Source organism: Mixophyes fleayi, chromosome 3 (genome assembly GCF_038048845.1).
Source record: "Mixophyes fleayi isolate aMixFle1 chromosome 3, aMixFle1.hap1, whole genome shotgun sequence".
Lineage (NCBI taxonomy): Eukaryota > Metazoa > Chordata > Amphibia > Anura > Limnodynastidae > Mixophyes > Mixophyes fleayi.
In genome coordinates, this window is record NC_134404.1 from 9,527,568 (window position 1) to 9,549,351 (window position 21,784).

The window sequence follows — 21,784 nt, forward strand, 5'->3', positions numbered from 1 at the left end:
GTCCTCCTCGCTGAGCAAATGCTGTTATTTTGGATGTATAATGTCTATTTATTACTGAGCTGTAAGCCCCCCCTTAACAAATGTCCTACACTAGCCCCTCCGACCACCGTCCATTCCCACTTGGAGAACAAGGTTATTAAGATCTTATGTGAAATGTTCTTCTCTGAGTAACAACCAGGTCTATCCCTGCACCCCCCTGCCACCTCCTCTTCATTAGTTCCCAAAAATAAAGATGAAGTCTCTGCTCTCTCCTTCTCCTCCCACTCTCCAACCTGTCCATCTGACCCTATCCCCTCATACATCAGTTGCTCCCTGTCTCATGTGGGCCCCCAGCCTTAACTAACCTCTCTCCTCACTGGTATCTTTCCATCATTACTCTAGCATGCTGTAATTACTCCTACTCAGAAATAACATCATACTGGCCCACTCTCTTCTGTAGAGACTTGCCTACACTCTCCTCTTCCCAATGAAGAGCAGAGTCAGACTTTGTTACCAACACACCAAACACTGCACTGACTTTGGTGGGCAGTAATTTGATCACTTTCCAAATCCTGTTACATACATCTTATAAACCTCTCCAGAGGAAGACACTGCAAAAGCGAATACATGCACTTACTATCTCCCACTCTGACTATTGCAGTCTGGTCTTCCCCTAAACAGACCATCATCCCTACAATTTATTTTGAATTTTCCCCATGCCAATCTTTTACCGCGGCTCCCCTGTATCCCTACTTATATTTTACAGAATCCAATAGAACATATTTCTACTAACACACAAAACCATTAACCAACCTACATCTCTCCATTGTCTAAAAATTTCTCCCAAATCAAACTTGCCACTTTGCCCAAGATCTACATCTTTGTGGGCCGCATCCACTCTGTAATTCCCTCCTTGTACAACTAGACTCCTCTATGCTCCAAGCCTTTATGACCACCCCGAAAATTCACCCCTTCAAGCAAGCTTTCCAAAATCCTGAACCATTCTCTGAACCGCCCTGCTAGTCTACCAGATTACCACCCTCTACTCGGTTCTCTCAAACTTACATTTAATCTCCTTCCATATTCGAAAAACCTACTGACCCCTAAACCAACATTATTGTGTGACTGGATCATACAGCCCACTAAGCACTTTTACCATTGCAGTCTGGCTGGTCCAATATGCAATATGTGGCACTCTACTCATGTATCAAACTCCCAACAAGTCATGGGCAAAAGTATGTGGACACCTCTCCTAATTAGTGTGCATAACATCCAGCATCAGCCATGTGACCTCCATAGTCAGACATAAGGGGTAGAACGGGCCGTACTGAAGAGCTCAGTGACTTTCAGCGGTAGATGCCACCTTTACAACACATCAGTTCATCAAATCTCTGTCCTGCTAGAGCTGCCCTGGTCATCTGTATATGCTGTTATTGTGACGTGGAAGCATCTAGGAGCAACAACCGCTCAGCCACGAAGCGTTGGGTTACTGAGTGCTGAAGCCGGTAAATATAGTCTGTCCTTAGTCACAACACTTAACACAGAGCTCCAAAACAGGCTCTGGAAGCAACGTAAGCACAAAAACTGTTTTGTTGGTAGCTTCATGGATTGGGTTTCCATGGCTGAGTAGCTGCACACAACCCTCCGATCACCATGGGCAATGCCAGATGTATAACGCATTCCGCCATTGGACTTTGGAGCAGTGGAAATGCATTATTTGGAGTGACGAATCATGTGTCACCATCTGGCAGTCTGACGGATGAATCTGGGTTTGGCAGATACCAAGCAAAAGCTTTCTACCTGCGGGTGTACTGCCAGCTGTAAGGTTTGGTGGAGGAGGAATAATGATCCGGGGCTGTTTCTCATAGTTTGACCTGGGCCCTTTAGTCCCAGGGAAATCTTAATGCTACAACATACAATGATATTCTACAGAATTGTGTGCTTCCAACTTTGTGCCAACGATTTGGGCAACGTCCTTTCCTGTCCCAGCATTACAATGCCCTGGTCACGAAGAGAGAACCATCATAAAAAGGTCTCCCAAGTATGGTGTAGAAGAACTTGACTCCTCAGAGCCCCGACCTCAACACCATCGAACACCTTTGGGATGAACCAGTCCTGGTCACCTGGTCACCCAACATCCGTGCCCGACCTCACTAATTATTACGTGGCTCAGTGGATGAGGATCCCGCAGCTCCAAAATCTAGTGAAAGCCTTCCCACAAGAGTGGGGGCTATTATAGCAGCAAAGAGGGAACCAACGCCACACAGATGTCCTACAAGCACATGTGAATGTGATGTTCAGGCGTTCACATACTTTTGACCATGTAATGTATTTTCCTGTAGGTCAGGGCTGTCTTACCTCTGTCTGTTAATCCTGCATTTGCTCCCAGTTGCAGTATGCTGGTAATCTGTACATAAATGTTGGTGATCTCCTCTTTGTCACTGTATTATAATGGTGGTTGTGTTTGTTTTCCAGCGGAACCTCCCCCCTGGCCTGCTTGAACGCCATGCTCCACACCAACTCCCGAGGGGAGGAGGGCATGTTCTACAAGGTCCCGGGCAGGATGGGGGTCTACACACTGAAGGTAAGATGGTTATTACACATAGAGATGATGCCCTAGGACCTGATTCTAGTTACACCACCGGGATCTGCGATTGTCCCTCGCCCCTCTGCATTGCGTTACACTCACACTGTGTGCCCTATCCCCACATAGATCTGCTCTTGGATACCAATATATATTGGGCCTGATTCTAGTTACACCACCGGGATCTGCGATTGTCCCTCGATCCTCTCTGCATTGCGTTACACTCACACTGTGTGCCCTATCCCCACATAGATCCGCTCCTGGATACTAATATATATTGGGCCTGATTCTAGTTACACCACCGGGATCTGCGATTGTCCCTCGCCCCTCTGCATTGCCGTACACTCACACTGTGTGCCCTATCCCCACATAGATCCGCTCCTGGATACCAATATATATTGGGCCTGATTCTAGTTACACCACCGGGATCTGCGATTGTCCCTCGATCCTCTCTGCATTGCCGTACACTCACACTGTGTGCCCTATCCCCACATAGATCCGCTTCTGGATACCAATATATATTGGGCCTAATTCTAGTTACACCACTGGGATCTGCGATTGTCCCTCGATCCTCTCTGCATTGCCGTACACTCACACTGTGTGCCCTATCCCCACATAGATCCGCTTCTGGATACCAATATATATTGGGCCTGATTCTAGTTACACCACCGGGATCTGCGATTGTCCCTCGATCCTCTCTGCATTGCCGTACACTCACACTGTGTGCCCTATCCCCACATAGATCTGCTCCTGGATACCAATATATATTGGGCCTGATTCTAGTTACACCACCGGGATCTGCGATTGTCCCTCGATCCACTCTGCATTGCCGTACACTCACACTGTGTGCCCTATCCCCACATAGATCCGCTCCTGGATACCAATATATATTGGGCCTGATTCTAGTTACACCACCGGGATCTGCGATTGTCCCTCGATCCTCTCTGCATTGCCGTACACTCACATTGTGTGCCCTATCCCCACATAGATCTGCTCCTGGATACCAATATATATTGGGCTTGATTCATGTCCAAACGCAATTTGCTTCTATGTTGTGTATTTATAAAGAGTGCAGATCTTTTCCATGGTTCTCACCATATTCAAATCCAAGCGGATCTCAAGATACATTTCGATTTGTATCTGGGTGTAAGTACGTTCTGTCTAAACCGTACCTTCCATACGTAGACACAGAACAGACTGCAGGATACACACACGTATGTAGAATATAAGGTGAAAAAATCAGAATGCATAAAAAACATTTTCATTATGAAATAAAATAACAGCTGTTATCAGTATAATCATTTTATATAAATACTTATTTTCAAATATATATTTAATGGATTTTTTAAAATATTTACACATATTACTGATTTCAATGTGTATTGTACATACAATACTTGCATACACGTTTTGTGCTACACAGTGATACTTGTAGTCATCACTATCAGATGCACTAACACCCGCCCTGTAAATGGTGCAAATGATATGCGTGAAACTGAGCTTATGAGAAACCTCGGAGTTGAATTAGTTGCTTCTGTGTTGAATGTCCTTGGCACAGTCTTTCTGTACTGGGGCTACCTTAGTCCGCCCAACCCCTGTCCTGCCCTTCCAGTTGTAGGCAGCTGTAAGTGTCCTTGGTGCTCAGACATGAATTCCATGCACTTGGTTCATTGCTGTAATGCCCGTTTCTGAGCAATCGCAGAACTCTTTCACGCACTGTCCGTTAAGAAAATGGACTTAGGTCTGAGCATGAATTGGGCCCTTAGTGTGCAGAAAATCCACGTATTCCACTTCCCTCATACTCTGCTCTATTTACATTAGAGTCTGAAGAACAATATTATTTGAAAAAGATTCTCTGCATATAATATGATGAATTCTTTATGAGACTATTAAAGCTGAAGTGTGTCCATCCCCGGCACACAATGACATCCACCTTCCGGCTCATTCCTAGCTGCACGGGGCGGTCAGTTACCCAATGCAAAACCCTGTTCTCAGATGTCATCCAGCATGTGCGGAGGGGCAGGAGTCTGCACAGGCCGAGAGCAGGATTTGGGCAGAGCGAGGGCGTTTCATGGTGCGGTTGTCCCCAGCTAAGAGGGGTAACCAAAAATGAGGTTCCCTTTTGTGGGGCGAGGATTGAACAGGGATAAAGGGGGGGACTGTCAGGGTTGTTCCTTGCTTAGCAGAGGGGTGCACAACAATGTTTAGTTCAGAGCTGGTGCAGATCTCATCCCGTCCTTGTAAAGGCCTGAACCTTCACGTTGTACTTTGTAGAGAAGGATAATGTAATAAAAGGTTCATGCACAGAAATGAGTCCTGTACTCAATGCTTTCCGATGCCTGCCGTGTGTCAGGAGAAAGATGTATTCGTGTCATTTAGTGGTAGGAGGGTGGACTCCTCTTCATACACCTAGATGTATTTGTAGTTTGTGGAGGTGTCCTCAGAGATGGGAGGGTGTGACAGGATGGATCGCCTACGCCACCCTGTCTGTTGTTGCTGGGAACCGGCTGGGCTCACTTTGCCACCATTACCTTTTGTTATCCCAAATGCACCGCAGTAGGAGGGGCTTACAAATGCTGCCACCACTGGACTCCTTACCGGCATCCAGTACTAGGTTCCTTCTGGGTAACTGTCACTGCTGGTGTACCCCCTTGCTGGTGTACCTGGGCTGGCACTCCTGACCTCTTCCTATGGATCAGGGTTGCTGTGGATGGATCCCCCCTGACCTATCGCACTGGCCAGAGCTGCCGGGTAGCGGACAGAGCAGTGGTACCGGAAAGCTGGGTCCAAATCTCAGAACAGATGGGAACGGCTTAGAGATGGGTCTAATCTGTAGGTCACAGGATACAGAAGTTTCCAAGCAGGTCTTTGAAGCAAGTGATGTTTATTTGCTCACCTGGTTAAAGGTACCAGCGAGCAGGTCAGATGAAACAAGAAGAACAATTTCCAATACAAGAGTGCTTTTTCTACAGTTATGGACACAGCCTCACAGGGTAAGCCAGACCCCTGAGTTATGAGCTATTTTTAGAATCCGGATGCAATTTGTTTACCCAAACATGGATTTACATGCAATGCAAAGCTAACAATATTTACACTCATCTGTGATATCCTAAAACTTGCTGTGATTTCCTGTATTTTGTTTGAGATACAGAGGAAATCTAACAGCAAGTCTAATTAAACCTTCAGGTGCTGGACCGTCAAACAGCAAAAGGTCTAATTAACATGAGGTTAACATGGGTCCTATCTTCAGACAGTTGCAGAATACACATTCCCAAAGAAAAAATTACAAAACCCCAAACAAGTCATTTCCCTACCAAAATACCCCAAAGACTTCCTCAACAAAGGCTTATTGCATCAGGTATATACCTCTGAAATAATGCATTTCCTCTAGCGCAATTAAAACAAAAAAAACAAATTTCTTCCCCTGGTCTCAGAAATAAAGATATTTCCTTTACAAAAATACACACAATCTAAAAAATAAGTACATTTGCAATTATATAAATAAGCACCCTGTGCTATTTCTTTTACATAAATTTATACCGTAAGTTATTTCTAAGTGATCCAGTCACATAGGGCCATGCAGAGTTCTGTCACGATGATTTACATCACTTACCAGACACTTTGTATTTCTTAGACACCTTTCAATGCAGGCTATTATTATACTAGTCAATACACACCGTGAAGGCAGCCATCCGGTCACTGGAACACCAGACATTAAAGGTTATTTTCCAAGATGTAGCACAGATGCTTTTTGGTGACTTTCGGTCACGTCTAGATTTCCACTACGTGCCTGGGTTTATGGAGCTGATGGAAGGAGTTGGGCACAACGAGGCCGGGCTCTGGTAAATACCCACTGCGTCTCACCTCTATAAGAACAGGATATCCGTGTACAATCCCATGAAGGGTGGAGAGGGCACAAGTTAGGGGAGTTGTTGCTTTGCGGAGGGGGAACGTCCTTTCAGTGCAGCAATGCTTTACTTTTGCACCAGAACCGAGTTGGTGGAGAACGGAGTCGTAATTTCCACCTTGTACTTTGCCGGAGAAACACATTGCTGGGCATATTTTGCCTGTTAAATAAAACATATATTGATGAGCGGACGTGCCCTCGCTGTCATGGGTGATGCACGCCATAAATGGATAAAGACGGTGGTCCCGAGGCAGAGGTCGGCTGTGCCAGTTCCCACCAGGCACAGTTTGTAACAAATACTGGATAGCTTTATTATTACACTGAAGGTTAATGTTGATCTAGAATATGCCATTCCAATTATTAATCTGCCCCCACATTTTACATTTACCTCCCTCTCCAATGCAACATAGTTGTGCCCAGGTGCAAAGTTTCTCCTTTTTTCTGCTTTGCTCCCCTTATGGCTCAGGCCCTAGGAGTATACACAGAGCCAGGCTCAGGTTATATTCCCATGGAAGTGCAGGGCACGATGGACACGGAGGTACATGGGGAACAATAGAAACCATTGCTGGTCTTTATGTAAGTGGCCCTTACTGAGGGCAGCCTATAGAACTGCAGACAGAAGGAACTGCCGTACTCCTCCCTAAGGACATCTGGTAGCCGGGTGTGTATGCCAGTCCAGGGGCTCACACAGCGATGGCATTAAGCTCACACAATGGCTATGGCTCCACTAAAATGACATGATATGATAGATGTGCCCAAATATTATATCTAGGGTCCCAAATTGGTTTCATTTTATGACCGGTTACAGTCTCCATTTCTCTGTAATCTGCCCTCTGTCTTCAGAGTGTCCTGCCAGTCTGCCCGCTCCACGTCTGCCACTTCATGCCAACTCGTAGAGTACAATAATGACAAACGTGTTTCATGTTGTATAATATTAAGCAGGGAGTAATGGGCTGCATTAGTGGTACATTAATAAAGTCTGTGGAATCCTTTCTGTCTGACTCTTTCTTATTGGTCCTCGGTGTCTGTACGAGAGTGTCACCTGGTGCCATCATATAAGATTGGACACACGTGTACTCTGTGTTTACATGAAGCTCTCCTGGTGCTTTACACGTCCCGGATTGCATCAGCTGTACAATGACCCGGATATGACAGACTCTCCATTCATTCTCTATACATGAATTTGTCTGTGGTAAAATGTGTCTGTTAATAAATTTAGCTATTGGTCGCTGCAAACGGTCTCCTACTGTGATAGATTATATTACACCTCACGTTACATTGTACCGTACACTGTACACACCCGGATAATACTACACCTCACGTTACATTGTACCATACACTGTACACACCCGGATAATACTACACCTCACGTTACATTGTACCATACACTGTACACACCCGGATAATACTACACCTCACGTTACATTGTACCATACACTGTACACACCCGGATAATACTACACCTCACGTTACATTGTACCATACACTGTACACACCCGGATAATACTACACCTCACGTTACATTGTACCATACACTGTACACACCCGGATAATACTACACCTCATTTTACATTGTACCATACACAGCCATACATTGAGGATGTTATTGCAGGCTCGTCAGTAGCTGAGTAAAATGTACTATAGGAGAGGAATAATGTATAGCTGGGATATAATGCCCCAAGTCCAGATAATAGATCCGAGACATACAGAGGGTATCTCACCCCATACCGTGACAATATAAAGTAAGCGTCCTGGATAGTAGATCCCAGACATACAGAGGGTGTCTCGCCCCATCCAGTGACAATATAAAGCCACAAGTCCCAAGCATCCTGGATAGTAGATCCCAGACATATATAGGGTGTTTCACCCCATCCAGTGACAATATAAAGCCACAAGTCCCAAGCATCCTGGATAGTAGATTCCAGACATATATAGGGTGTCTCACCCCATGCAGTGACAATATAAAGTCCCAAGCATTTGTATAGTAGATCCCAGACATACATAGGGTGTCTCACCCCATACAGTGACAATATAAAGTCGTTAGCGTCCTGGATAGTAGATCCCAGTCATACATAGGGTTTCTCGCCCCATACAGTGACAATATAAAGCCACAAGTCCCAAGCATCCTGGATAGAAGATCCCAGACATATATAGGGTGTTTCACCCCATCCAGTGACAATATAAAACCACAAGTCCCAAGCATCTGTATAGTAGATCCCAGACATACAGAGGGTGTCTCACCTCATACAGTGACAATATAAAGTAAGCGTCCTGGATAGTAGATCCCAGAGATACATAGGGTGTCTCGCCCCATACAGTGACAATATAAAGCCACAAGTCCCAAGCATCTAGATAATAGATCCCAGACATACAGAGGGTGTCTCACCCCATACAGTGACAATATAAAGTAAGCGTCCTGGATAGTAGATCCCAGACATATATAGGGTGTCTCACCCCATACAGTGACAATATAAAGCCACAAGTCCCAAGCATCTGTATAGTAGATCCCAGACATATATAGGGTGTCTCACCTCATACCGTGACAATATAAAGTAAGCGTCCTGGATAGTAGATCCCAGACATACAGAGGGTGTCTCGCCCCATCCAGTGACAATATAAAGCCACAAGTCCCAAGCATCCTGGATAGTAGATCCCAGACATATATAGGGTGTTTCACCCCATCCAGTGACAATATAAAGCCACAAGTCCCAAGCATCCTGGATAGTAGATTCCAGACATATATAGGGTGTCTCACCCCATGCAGTGACAATATAAAGTCCCAAGCATTTGTATAGTAGATCCCAGACATACATAGGGTGTCTCACCCCATACAGTGACAATATAAAGTCGTTAGCGTCCTGGATAGTAGATCCCAGTCATACATAGGGTTTCTCGCCCCATACAGTGACAATATAAAGCCACAAGTCCCAAGCATCCTGGATAGAAGATCCCAGACATATATAGGGTGTTTCACCCCATCCAGTGACAATATAAAACCACAAGTCCCAAGCATCTGTATAGTAGATCCCAGACATACAGAGGGTGTCTCACCTCATACAGTGACAATATAAAGTAAGCGTCCTGGATAGTAGATCCCAGAGATACATAGGGTGTCTCGCCCCATACAGTGACAATATAAAGCCACAAGTCCCAAGCATCTAGATAATAGATCCCAGACATACAGAGGGTGTCTCACCCCATACAGTGACAATATAAAGTAAGCGTCCTGGATAGTAGATCCCAGACATATATAGGGTGTCTCACCCCATACAGTGACAATATAAAGCCACAAGTCCCAAGCATCTGTATAGTAGATCCCAGACATATATAGGGTGTCACACGCCCATACAGTGACAATATAAAGCCACAAGTCCCAAGCATCTGTATAGTAGATCCCAGACATATATAGGGTGTCTCACCCCATACAGTGACAATATAAAGTCTTAAGCGTCCTGGATAGTAGATCCCAGACATACATAGGGTGTCTCACCCCATACAGTGACAATATAAAGCCACAAGTCCCAAGCATCTGGATAGTAGATCCCAGACATATATAGGGTGTCTCACCCCATACAGTGACAATATAAAGTAAGCGTCCTGGATAGTAGATCCCAGACATATATACGGTGTCTCACCCCATACAGTGAGACAATATAAAGTCGTAAGCGTCCTGGATAATAGATCCCAGACATACATAGGGTGTCTCGCCCCATACAGTGAGACAATATAAAGCCACAAGTCTCAAGCATCTGTATAGTTGATCACAGACATATATAGGGTGTCTCACCCCATACAGTGACAATATAAAGTCTTAAGCGTCCTGGATAGTAGATCCCAGACATACATAGGGTGTCTCACCCCATACAGTGACAATATAAAGCCACATGTCCCAAGTATCTGGATAGATCCCAGACATACATAGGGTGTCTCACCCCATACAGTGACGATATAAAGTCCCAAGCATTTGTATAGTAGATCCCAGACATACATAGGGTGTCTCACTCCATACAGTGACAATATAAAGTCAAAAGCTTCCTGGATAGTAGATCCCAGACATATATAGGGTGTCTCGCCCCATACAGTGAGACAATATAAGGCCACAAGTCTCAAGCATCTGTATAGTAGATCCCAGACATACAGAGGGTGTCTCACCCCATACAGTGACAATATAAAGCCACACGTCCCAAGCATCTGTATAGTAGATCCCAGACATACATAGGGTGTCTCACCCCATACAGTGTCAATATAAGGCCACAAGTCCCAAGCATCTGGATAGTAGATCCCAGACATACATACAGTGTCAATATAAGGCCACAAGTCCCAAGCATCTGGATAGTAGATCCCAGACATACATAGGGTGTCTCACCCCATACAGTGTCAATATAAGGCCACAAGTCCCAAGCATCTCTATAGTAGATCCCAGACATACATAGGGTGTCTCACCCCATACAGTGTCAATATAAGGCCACAAGTCCCAAGCATCTGTATAGTAGATCCCAGACATACAGAGGGTGTCTCACCCCATACAGTGACAATATAAAGCCACACGTCCCAAGCATCCTGGATAGTAGATCCCAGACATATATAGGGTGTCTCACCCCATACAGTGACAATATAAAGCCACACGTCCCAAGCATCTGTATAGTAGATCCCAGACATACATAGGGTGTCTCACCCCATACAGTGACAATATAAAGTAAGTGTCCTGGATAGTAGATCCCAGACATACAGAGGGTGTCTCACCCCATACAGTGACAATATAAAGTAAGCATCTGGATAGTAGATCCCAGACATACAGAGGGTGTCTCACCCCATACAGTCACAATATAAAGCCACAAGGCCTCAGGCCAAGCAGAAGTGGAAGATGCCAGGTGAATCACAATATAATAATGGGGCATGTTGCCATATCCACTAGATCAGATCTGGTTGTTTTGCAGGGTGTAAGTAATAACCACATTAACCGTCCTCTCCACCCTCTTATCATTAATGTCCACACAATGAGATCTGCTGTCTTCACTACTCCGGCAGACTAGTCGCACCAGTGCACCTACTACGTGACCCCCCATCTCCTACCATTTTCCAGTGCAGTCTGCTGCTCCTCTGCTGCCTGCCCCATCGTGCTCTTCAAACATCTTCCATTGTGGGGGAAATCGAGGCACTTGGTGCCTCCAAAGAAGGTTTTTGCAATGTGCATTGGACTTATTCTCCTGCAGTACTCTGTGTGGTGACATGTAAGCTGTATGTACATGTAGGAGAGCGCTGGAGAGAGATTGGGAAGCTGGTAATAGATGGCAGTATAATCACATGTGAGCACCAGTCTGCTCCCACCATCAGTATATCGTTAGTATAACGTCTACACTGACCACGTGTTCCAGGACGTCTCATCAGGTCCAATACTACGCAGTAAATGGTACACTAGTGTGTCATAGCAGGGGCCTGTAGAAGACATGTCCGGGAAGCTTGTGGTCAGTGTATATGGCATCAGATCCTTAAGAAATGAGAACGGCCTGATCTGTTGCCGGCCCCTCAGCTTCTGTTTATCGCTCTCCTACGTTTACCTGTGGTCTGTGGCAGCGGGTGTGACGGAGAACTACATTAGGATCCATCTAGTCATCACTGACCCAGTTCTTCCTGATTGTAGGATGTTTTATTGGATAAGACCGTCCTGTTACAGTGTGTTCTGTTCCCTACAGAAGGACGTGGCTGACGTGGTGAAGGGTCTCTCAGACTACTCAGAAGACAGCAGCGACCCTCAGTCCGATACGCAGAGCTCCGAGCGGAGCAGCTCCAGCAGCAGCACCAGTGCAGCCAGTAACAGGGACAGGACAAGGAGCTGCTGGAAGAGAAAAGGTAAGAATCCCCCCCCCCCCCATGGCCACATGGTATGTCCTACAGCATGCAGCCACTCCCCCCCCTCCCCATGAACACATGGTACGTCCTACAGCATGCAGCCACTCCCCCCACATGAACACATGGTACGTCCTACAGCATGCAGCCACTCCCCCCATATGAACTCATGGTACATCTTACAGCATGCAGCCACTCCGCCCCCCCTCCCCATGAACACATGGTACGTCCTACAGCATGCAGCCACTCCCCCCACATGAACTCATGGTACATCTTACAGCATGCAGCCACTCCCCCCACATGAACGCATGGTACATCCTACAGCATGCAGCCACTCCCCCCACATGAACGCATGGTACATCCTACAGCATGCAGCCACTCCCCCCACATGAACGCATGGTACATCCTACAGCATGCAGCCACTCTTCCCACATGGCTTATGGTTCATCCTACAGCATGCAGCCACTCCCCCCACATGAACTCATGGTACATCTTACAGCATGCAGCCACTCCCCCCATATGAACTCATGGTACATCCTACAGCATGCAGCCACTCCCCCCACATGAACGCATGGTACATCCTACAGCATGCAGCCACTCCCCCCACATGGCTTATGGTACATCCTACAGCATGCAGCCACTCCCCCACATGGCTTATGGTACATCCTACAGCATGCAGCCACTCCCCCCACATGAACGCATGGTGCATCCTACAGCATGCAGCCACTCCCCCCACATGAACGCATGGTACATCCTACAGCATGCAGCCACTCCCCCCACTTGAACGCATGGTACATCCTACAGCATGCAGCCACTTCCCCTACATGAACTCATGGTACATCCTGCAGCATGCAGCCACTCCCCCCACATGAACTCATGGTACATCCTACAGCATGCAGCCACTCCCCCCACATGAACGCATGGTACATCCTATAGCATGCAGCCACTCCCCCCACATGAACTCATGGTACATCCTACAGCATGCAGCCACTCCCCCACATGAACTCATGGTACATCCTACAGCATGCAGCCACTCCCCCCACATGAACTCATGGTACATCCTACAGCATGCAGCCACTCCCCCTACATGAACGCATGGTACATCCTACAGCATGCAGCCACTCCCCCCACATGAACACATGGTACATCCTACAGCATGCAGCCACTCCCCCTACATGAACTCATGGTACATCCTGCAGCATGCAGCCACTCCCCCCACATGAACTCATGGTACATCCTACAGCATGCAGCCACTCCCCCCACATGAACATATGATGCATCCTACAGCATGCAGCCACTCCCCCCACATGAACTCATGGTACATCCTACAGCATGCAGCCACTCCCCCTACATGAACTCATGGTACATCCTGCAGCATGCAGCCACTCCCCCCACATGAACTCATGGTACATCCTACAGGATGCAGCCACTCCCCCCACATGAACTCATGGTACATCCTACAGCATCCAGCCACTCCCCCCACATGAACTCATGGTACATCCTACAGCATGCAGCCACTCCCCCCACATGAACATATGGTACATCCTACAGCATGCAGTCACTCCCCCACATGAACATATGGTACATCCTACAGCATGCAGTCACTCCCCCACATGAACATATGGTACATCCTACAGCATGCAGCCACTCCCCCCACATGAACATATGGTACATCCTACAGCATGTAGTCACTCCCCCACATGAACATATGGTACATCCTACAGCATGCAGTCACTCCCCCACATGAACACATGGTACATCCTACAGCATGCAGCCACTCCCCCACATGAACACATGGTACTTCCTACAGCATGCAGCCACTCCCCCACATGAACACATGGTACATCCTACAGCATGCAGCCACTCCCCTCACATGGTACATCCCGCAGCCACTGACTGGTCAGCTTCTGATATGAAGTCACATGCTTAGTAGGGTTGTTATGTGTCTTAGACCGCTGGGCCTCTGCATCAGGCGGGTTTGTACCTAGTCTGGTAAAGATGGCGGCCATGAAACAAATCCCGCGCTGTGTTCCGTTCAGAGAGAGGCGCTATGTTCCGGGAATGTGGCCACAGGGCGGATGGGCAGAGGTGGGGGTTGGTTTGTGTCTTATGGAAAGCTGCTTCTCTGCTGTGACTGCTGAGGAGCAGGAGGAAGTGACCACACCTGTAATAATCTCTATATAGTACAATGTGTGGTCCCCAGTGCACATAATGATCAGCTGGATACCCTCTGGTCCTGGTACAGTGAGCTTACTCTCCACTAAAGGGCACTGAGACGTAGATAACCTACTACATAGCCAGGCAGGAGAGCTTACTATACATAGACATCCTTACAGTATGCTTTGTGATTACACTTGATCCAACACAAATAGGTCCAGTGTAACCTGGATTTAAAGTGTTCAGTTTGGCTACACACAGAGGAGGCCATTGTGTGAGCGGATTCAGCATTCATGGGAAGTAGAGAGATGATGTCACAACTGAGGCACTACTGACACGTGTAACCCATAACAACCAATCAGGATGCTGTAGGTTACAGTACATTGCACCACGTTATTAAATAACAACTGCGCTCACATGAATATCGGTTCAGCGCACAAAATATGTGAAGGTAATGGGTACATGTTAATAATATGGGGCGAGACTCATTAGGTGCACCCCTGGTTACAAAATAAATCTAAAACAAAATCACAAGATGAGTAAATCAGCTTATTATACCTTTATTATTATTAGTAATATTAACCGCATAGCTTTGTGTCAGGCCCATATAGATGCATCAGACATAGATCCACTAGAGGAAGGATGCCAGTAAATATAACATTATACGACATACTGTGGTGTATTAGGGACTGAATACTGGGCCTGAATCATTAAGGAATGTAAATGCTGGTACATGCCGTAATTTGCGCAAAACCACTGTACACATGCCCCATTCCAGACTGTACACTAGAGGGCGCAGCAACGTCCGATCCATCTTCATCCCCTACTACAGACTATGATATCAGGGGTGGAATGGGAAAGGGTACTGGGCGGATGTATGAAGTCCATGTACAGTAAGGACATGCCAAGCTGGTGCACACAGCAGTGTTTGGTCCAAGCTCTGGCCATCTCTAAGATACATGGTTATCTGTCCTATCACTTGTACCAGCTACAGATCGGGTGTAAGTGCTGATTACTAGTGATGACGGCTGTGTATACAGCTAGAACATGTGTTTGTAATCAGGAGCAGCTGTAAACGTGTATTTTATGTACAGTAGACATTAATAACATCCTAATAAATGTATTTTATGAGGGGAAAATTTTTTTGTTAGTGTTTTGATGACTATATTATTACCAGGTGACATTGAGTGAGATTATTTTTTCTGTACATTCTTTGGTGACGTTCTTTGCCACATATGTATTGCACACACCCTGCAGTGTATTGTCTGCTAGAGCAGAGCGGATCATATACAGACGTATTTTCAGATCCGCTCCTTGCTGACTACGGACATGAGTATACCCGATATATGTGCGTTTTAAAAAGAAACGCAATTTCTGTTGGTTTTGAATCAGGCCCTGTATGTCTGTGGTCTTTTCACTGTGTCAGTAATTCAGTCACTAAATTGGGCGATGGAATCGGCTGATTCCCTGTCCTGGGTCAGAGCTGGAAATGGAATATTGTATTAAATATATTACATTAAGACTAGAGAAAGTTGTGAAATGGGTTCTGGATATTGTATGTCCTGAGGGGTCACTTCTCCTCCCGGTGTATGTACGTTAGAGGTGGATAGATAACCACACATTGGGTGTGAGGGGCTGGCGGTGAATTATGTACACCCCTCCCCCATGTCTGGCTAAACAGTAAAGATCTCGTACACTTAGGGCTAGATTTACTAAGCTGCGGGTTTGAAAAAGTGGGGATGTTGCCTATAGCAACCAATCAGATTCTAGCTGTCATTATGTAGAAGGTACTAAATAAATGAAAGCTAGAATCTGATTGGTTGCTATAGGCAACATCTCCACTTTTTCAAACCCGCAGCTTAGTAAATCTAGCCCTTAGTGCGCTTATTTATCAGTGTAGTGTATGTCTGAGTACTGCTCCCGGAATATCCACCTGCACCCACATAGTAAAACGTCTCTGCTCAGTCCAGACACAGTGACGTATGGACTCTGGGGCATTATTACATGTTGTTATGATCCGCAGATCACTTCTTCTGTCGGCATCCCGACTGTCATGGCAACAGCCAGGACGTCACTTCCTTCTGCTCCGTCCTGGCCGTCACCATGACAATGGCCGGAACACTTTCCTTGCCAGCGCCGGGTGCCGGCAACTGTGGGCAGCTGGGCGCGTGTGCTTTAGTTGTAACTTAGTCACTTCCTAGGGCTAAATACTATTCACTGGAGCAATGGCTTCTGATTGGTTAGTATTACTACTTAAGACAGGGAGGGCTTAGCCTCCCTGCCGGTTATAGCCTCTAGGTGCTGCACAATTGCTGACCAGCTCTGTCCTGTGGATACTCCGCATTTGACCTGATTCGCGGATTGCCTGTGACCTCTGCCTGTTTACCCCTGTGTGTTACGTGCCCTGACCTTTAGCCAGTCCTTGGTACGTGCCCTCTGTATTCTGTTTACCTTCCATCCTGCACTACAGTTATCCTGATAAGCTTTTACTACCCTAGAGTTAAGTCCTGGGGGCATCCAAGTACCTCCGAACAAGTCCATTTCTACGGGAAAGGCGACTGCTACTGGTGAAGACCTCTACTAGCCTGGTTCTAAAAGATTATCAAGTAGCTGTTAGCCTAACGCATGTATGTGACTATTTATATTACGTTGGGGGAAGTGTCCCGCCAGAGTGCAAAGTGCGTCCCCCTTATAGGATAAGCCACGGCGTCCAGCGTCCCAGACATGGTGGATCAATGAGAGAAGTCACATCCCACAAAATCTCGCTGCGACATGTTTGTGCAAAAGTGGAAGCCCCTTCTATCACCCAATGCCTCCCATTGGACTATGTCATGACTTGTGCTGATTGTTGTGTTTGTCCCGCAGTAGTGTGCACGTTAGGCTGTGTGATTGGACACACCGTGCCTAGCTGTGTCTTGGACACTGTATCTTTGTACACGCTCCCTGTAGATCACAGCCAGCACTGCGATACACATTAGTGTCAGAAACAGGAAACAGATATGTAGAAACCACCATTTCCTTATATGAGCACAAGATTAAACGTATATTGACAGAGAAAGCTGTGCAAGCTGCTCCTCCGCCAGCAGTCTGACACCTGACAATGGACGGAGGTAAGAGATCTGTGTGCTGTAGTCGGGTCTTATTGCAGCTTTGTCACACGAGCTGCTCCTCTGCCAGCAGTCTGACACCTTAGGATGGAGGAGGTAAGAGATCTGTGTGCAGCTGCCGTAGTCTGGTCTTATTGCAGCTTTGTCACACGAGCTGCTCCTCCGCCAGCAGTCTGACACCTGAGGATGGAGGAGGTAAGAGATCTGTGTGCTGTAGTCTGGTCTTATTGCAGCTTTGTCACACGAGCTGCTCCTCCGCCAGCAGTCTGACACCTGACAATGGACGGAGGTAAGAGATCTGTGTGCTGTAGTCTGGTCTTATTGCAGCTTTGTCACACGAGCTGCTCCTCTGCCAGCAGTCTGACACCTGAGGATGGAGGAGGTAAGAGATCTGTGTGCTGTAGTCTGGTCTTATTGCAGCTTTGTCACACGAGCTGCTCCTCTGCCAGCAGTCTGACACCTGAGGATGGAGGAGGTAAGAGATCTGTGTGCTGTAGTCTGGTCTTATTGCAGCTTTGTCACACGAGCTGCTCCTCTGCCAGCAGTCTGACACCTGACAATGGACGGAGGTAAGAGATCTGTGTGCTGTAGTCTGGTCTTATTGCAGCTTTGTCACATGAGCTGCTCCTCTGCCAGCAGTCTGACACCTGAGAATGGACAGAGGTAAGAGATCTGTGTGCTGTAGTCTGGTCTTATTGCAGCTTTGTCACACGAGCTGCTCCTCTGCCAGCAGTCTGACACCTGAGAATGGACGGAGGTAAGAGATCTGTGTGCTGTAGTCTGGTCTTATTGCAGCTTTGTCACACGAGCTGCTCCTCTGCCAGCAGTCTGACACCTGAGAATGGACAGAGGTAAGAGATCTGTGTGCAGCTGCCGTAGTCTGGTCTTATTGCAGCTTTGTCACACGAGCTGCTCCTCTGCCAGCAGTCTGACACCTGTGGATGGACAGAGGTAAGAGATCTGTGTGCTGTAGTCTGGTCTTATTGCAGCTTTGTCACACGAGCTGCTCCTCCGCCAGCAGTCTGACACCTTAGGATGGAGGAGGTAAGAGATCTGTGTGCAGCTGCCGTAGTCTGGTCTTATTGCAGCTTTGTCACACGAGCTGCTCCTCCGCCAGCAGTCTGACACCTTAGGATGGAGGAGGTAAGAGATCTGTGTGCAGCTGCCGTAGTCTGGTCTTATTGCAGCTTTGTCACACGAGCTGCTGTGGGCCCTAATGGGCTATTCGTGGCTCAGCCTCGTCCCGGCTTTCCCTGAGTTGGCAGTGACCCTCTGTGACATCATTATGCTCTATGGGTCACATTACCAGGAGGGTGTGACGGATGGGGGGGATCACTAAGTCCTGTCATAGGACAAGCTGTATAATCCTCTGCTCCTTAGGCCTTATGTATAGTATATTGAATAGCAGGTGTGATGTGTATTTATGTTATAGGGAATCATTTACCCCCAGCTGTTGAAAATAAGGATATTAGAAGTCACAAGGAGTTCCGTGACCATTTAAAGGTGACTTCTAATATCTTGCTTCATGACCTCCTATGGTGACCCCTCCTCCTAACCGGCGTATTGAGAAGGCCACATGCAGCCATTCATCCTGGGGATCCCCTGTTTCTCCAATACAGAACTGGCAATTGGATGTTGTGAGGCAGCAATGCTAACCACTGTGCCTCCCAGTATTGCATGATGAATGGTGTGAATCCTGGTATACAGAGCTGTGAATGACCCTTCTCATATTTATAACTACGGTGGCCGTAATAGGCCATACCTCGTCCATGCCGGAGAGACAGAGATAATACATGTTACTGATACTACACACCCGCCCCCGCAGCATCCTGTCACAGTGCCACACAGCTGTGTGCCAAGCTGTCAGTAACCTGCGCACTAACATAACTACTTCTCATGTATTATAAGGAGAATACAGGTCACCCTGTAGTTCCTCAGCTAGTGTAAGGAGAGGAAGGTGACCCGCCCAGCTGTGTGCTACCGCTGGTTACACGACTACCCTGTGACTTGTATCATCCTAGATATATCTGTGTCACATCGCAGGCTTTACTTATACCATCTGCAAGCTGGATATTTACTATACTTACCTGATAGAGATACAGTAGTGACATAGATATAATAGGTAAATACAGTCATGGCCAGAAGTTTTGAGAATGACACAAGTATTGGTTTTCACCATGTTTGCTTCTTCAGTGTTTTTAGACCTTTTTGTCAGATGTTGCTATGTTATACTGAAGTAATATTACAAGCATTTCATAAGTATCAAAGGCTTTTATTAACAATTACATTAAGTTTATGCGAAGAGTCAATATTTGTAGTGTTGACCCTTCTTTTTGAAGGCCTCTGCAATTCGCCCTGGCATACTGTCAATCAACTTCTGGGCCACATACTGACTGATGGCCGCCCATTCTTGCCTAATCAATGCTTCGAGTTTGTCAGAATTTGTGGGTTTTTGTTTGTCCACCCGCCTCTTGAGGATTGACCACAAGTTCTCAATGGGATTAAGGTCTGGGGAGTTTCCTGGCCATGCACCCAAAATTTCAATGTTTTGATGCCCGAGCCACTTAGTTATCACGTTTGTCTTATGTCAAGGTTCTCCATCACGCTGGAGAAGGCATCATCACCGAACTGTTCTTGGATGGTTGGGAGAAGTTGCTCTTGGAGAATGTTTTGGTACCATTCTTGATTCATGGCTGTGTTCTTAAGCAAAATTGTGAGTGAGCCTACTCCCTTAGCTGAGAAGCAACCCCACACATGAATGGTCTCAACCACACAAATGATTGGTCTCAGGAAGATTTACTGTTGACATGACACAGGACTGATGGTAGCGATCACCTTTCCTTCTCCGAATAAGCGATTTTTCCAGATGCCCCAAACAATCTGAAAGGAGATTCATCAGAGAAAAGGACTTTACCCCAGTCCTCCGCAGTCCAATCCCTGTACCTTTAGCAGAATATCAGTCTGTCCCTGATGTTTTTCCTGGAGAGAAGTGGCTTCTTTGCTGGCCATCTTGACACCAGGTCATCCTCTAAAAGTCTTCGCCTCACTGGGCGTGCAGATGCACTCACACCTGCCTGTTGCCGTTCTTGAGCAAGCTCTGCACTGGTAGTGCCCCAATCCCGCAGTTGAATGAACTTTAGAAGACGTCCTGGCACTTGCTGGACCTTCTTGGGCGGCGTGAAGCCTTCTTCACAACTACTGAACTTCTCTCCTTGAAGTTTTTGATGATCCGATAAATGGTTGATTTAGGTGCAATCTAACTAGCAGCAATATCCTTGCCTGTGAAGCACTTTTTGTGCAAAGCAATGATGACTGCACGTGTTGTCTTGCAGTTACAATGATTTCAAGCACCACCCGCCTTTTAAAGCTTCCGGTCTATTATTCTATCAGCATGACAGAGTGATCTCCAGCCTTGTCTTCGTCAACACTCTCACCTGTGTTAACGAGAGAATCACTGACCTGATGTCAGCTGGTCCTTTTGTGGCAGGGCTGAAATGCAGTGGAAATGTTGTTTTGGGGATAAAGTTCATTGTCATGGCAAAGAGAGACTTTGAAATTAATTGCAATTCTTGTGATCAGTCTTCATTTCATTCTGGAGTATATGCAAATTGCCATCATAAAAACAGAGGCAGCAGACTGCAAAAAATAATATTTGTGTCAAGACTTTTGGCCATGACTGTAGATTCGATAATGACTTATATAATAGTGACATAGATATAATAGTGATATAGATATAATAGTGCTATAGATACAGTAGTGACATAGATATAATAGTTACAGATAAAATAGTCACGTCTCTGTGTCCCTCTCACCTTTCATTTAAACCAGAAATGAGGTTAAACCGAGCAGTAGTTTAGTAGAAAACCAAAATGTTTGTGAAAGGGGGAGTTGTTCCCTCTGATTTTCCCGCCTCGCTGTATAACGAGACGCATAGTTTATGGAGGAACGTCCCAGTAGCAGATATGAACCTTGCTATGGTCTATTGGAGGAGACCGGGCAATTGTGTCATCCGGTGCTACAATCTCCTGGTTCATATAATTGGAGGGGGTCTCTACACTCCTCATTCATGTCAGTGACCTATCCAGACAGGATTCTAAATAAAGCACTTTTAAGAATAGTAAAAGGTAATTTTAGTGATATTTTTGTAGAAAGGAGACGGTGCAATGGACCGCTCTGACAGTACCAGAATACTACATCAGTCCC

At 46.4% G+C, this 21,784-nt stretch overlaps 1 protein-coding gene across 6 annotated transcripts in view; it reads left to right on the plus strand.

Moving 5' to 3' along the window:
* Positions 1-21,784, plus strand: part of ASXL2 (ASXL transcriptional regulator 2) — an 82,719-nt gene that overhangs the window by 18,912 nt on the left and 42,023 nt on the right. For 4 of the 6 annotated variants that reach the window (XR_012689504.1, XR_012689505.1, XM_075201080.1 and 1 more), the window contains exons 3-4: positions 2,455-2,563; positions 12,164-12,320. Coding sequence is in view for 4 of the 6 variants with exons in the window: in XM_075201080.1 (XP_075057181.1) it covers positions 2,455-2,563; positions 12,164-12,320 (266 nt within the window). In the remaining 2 variants the exon portion in view is untranslated. Of the gene's footprint in view, positions 1-2,454; positions 2,564-12,163; positions 12,321-17,483; positions 17,585-18,122; positions 18,151-21,784 lie in introns of those variants that run through there. The other 2 variants (XM_075201084.1, XM_075201082.1) reach the window with 2 other exon arrangements.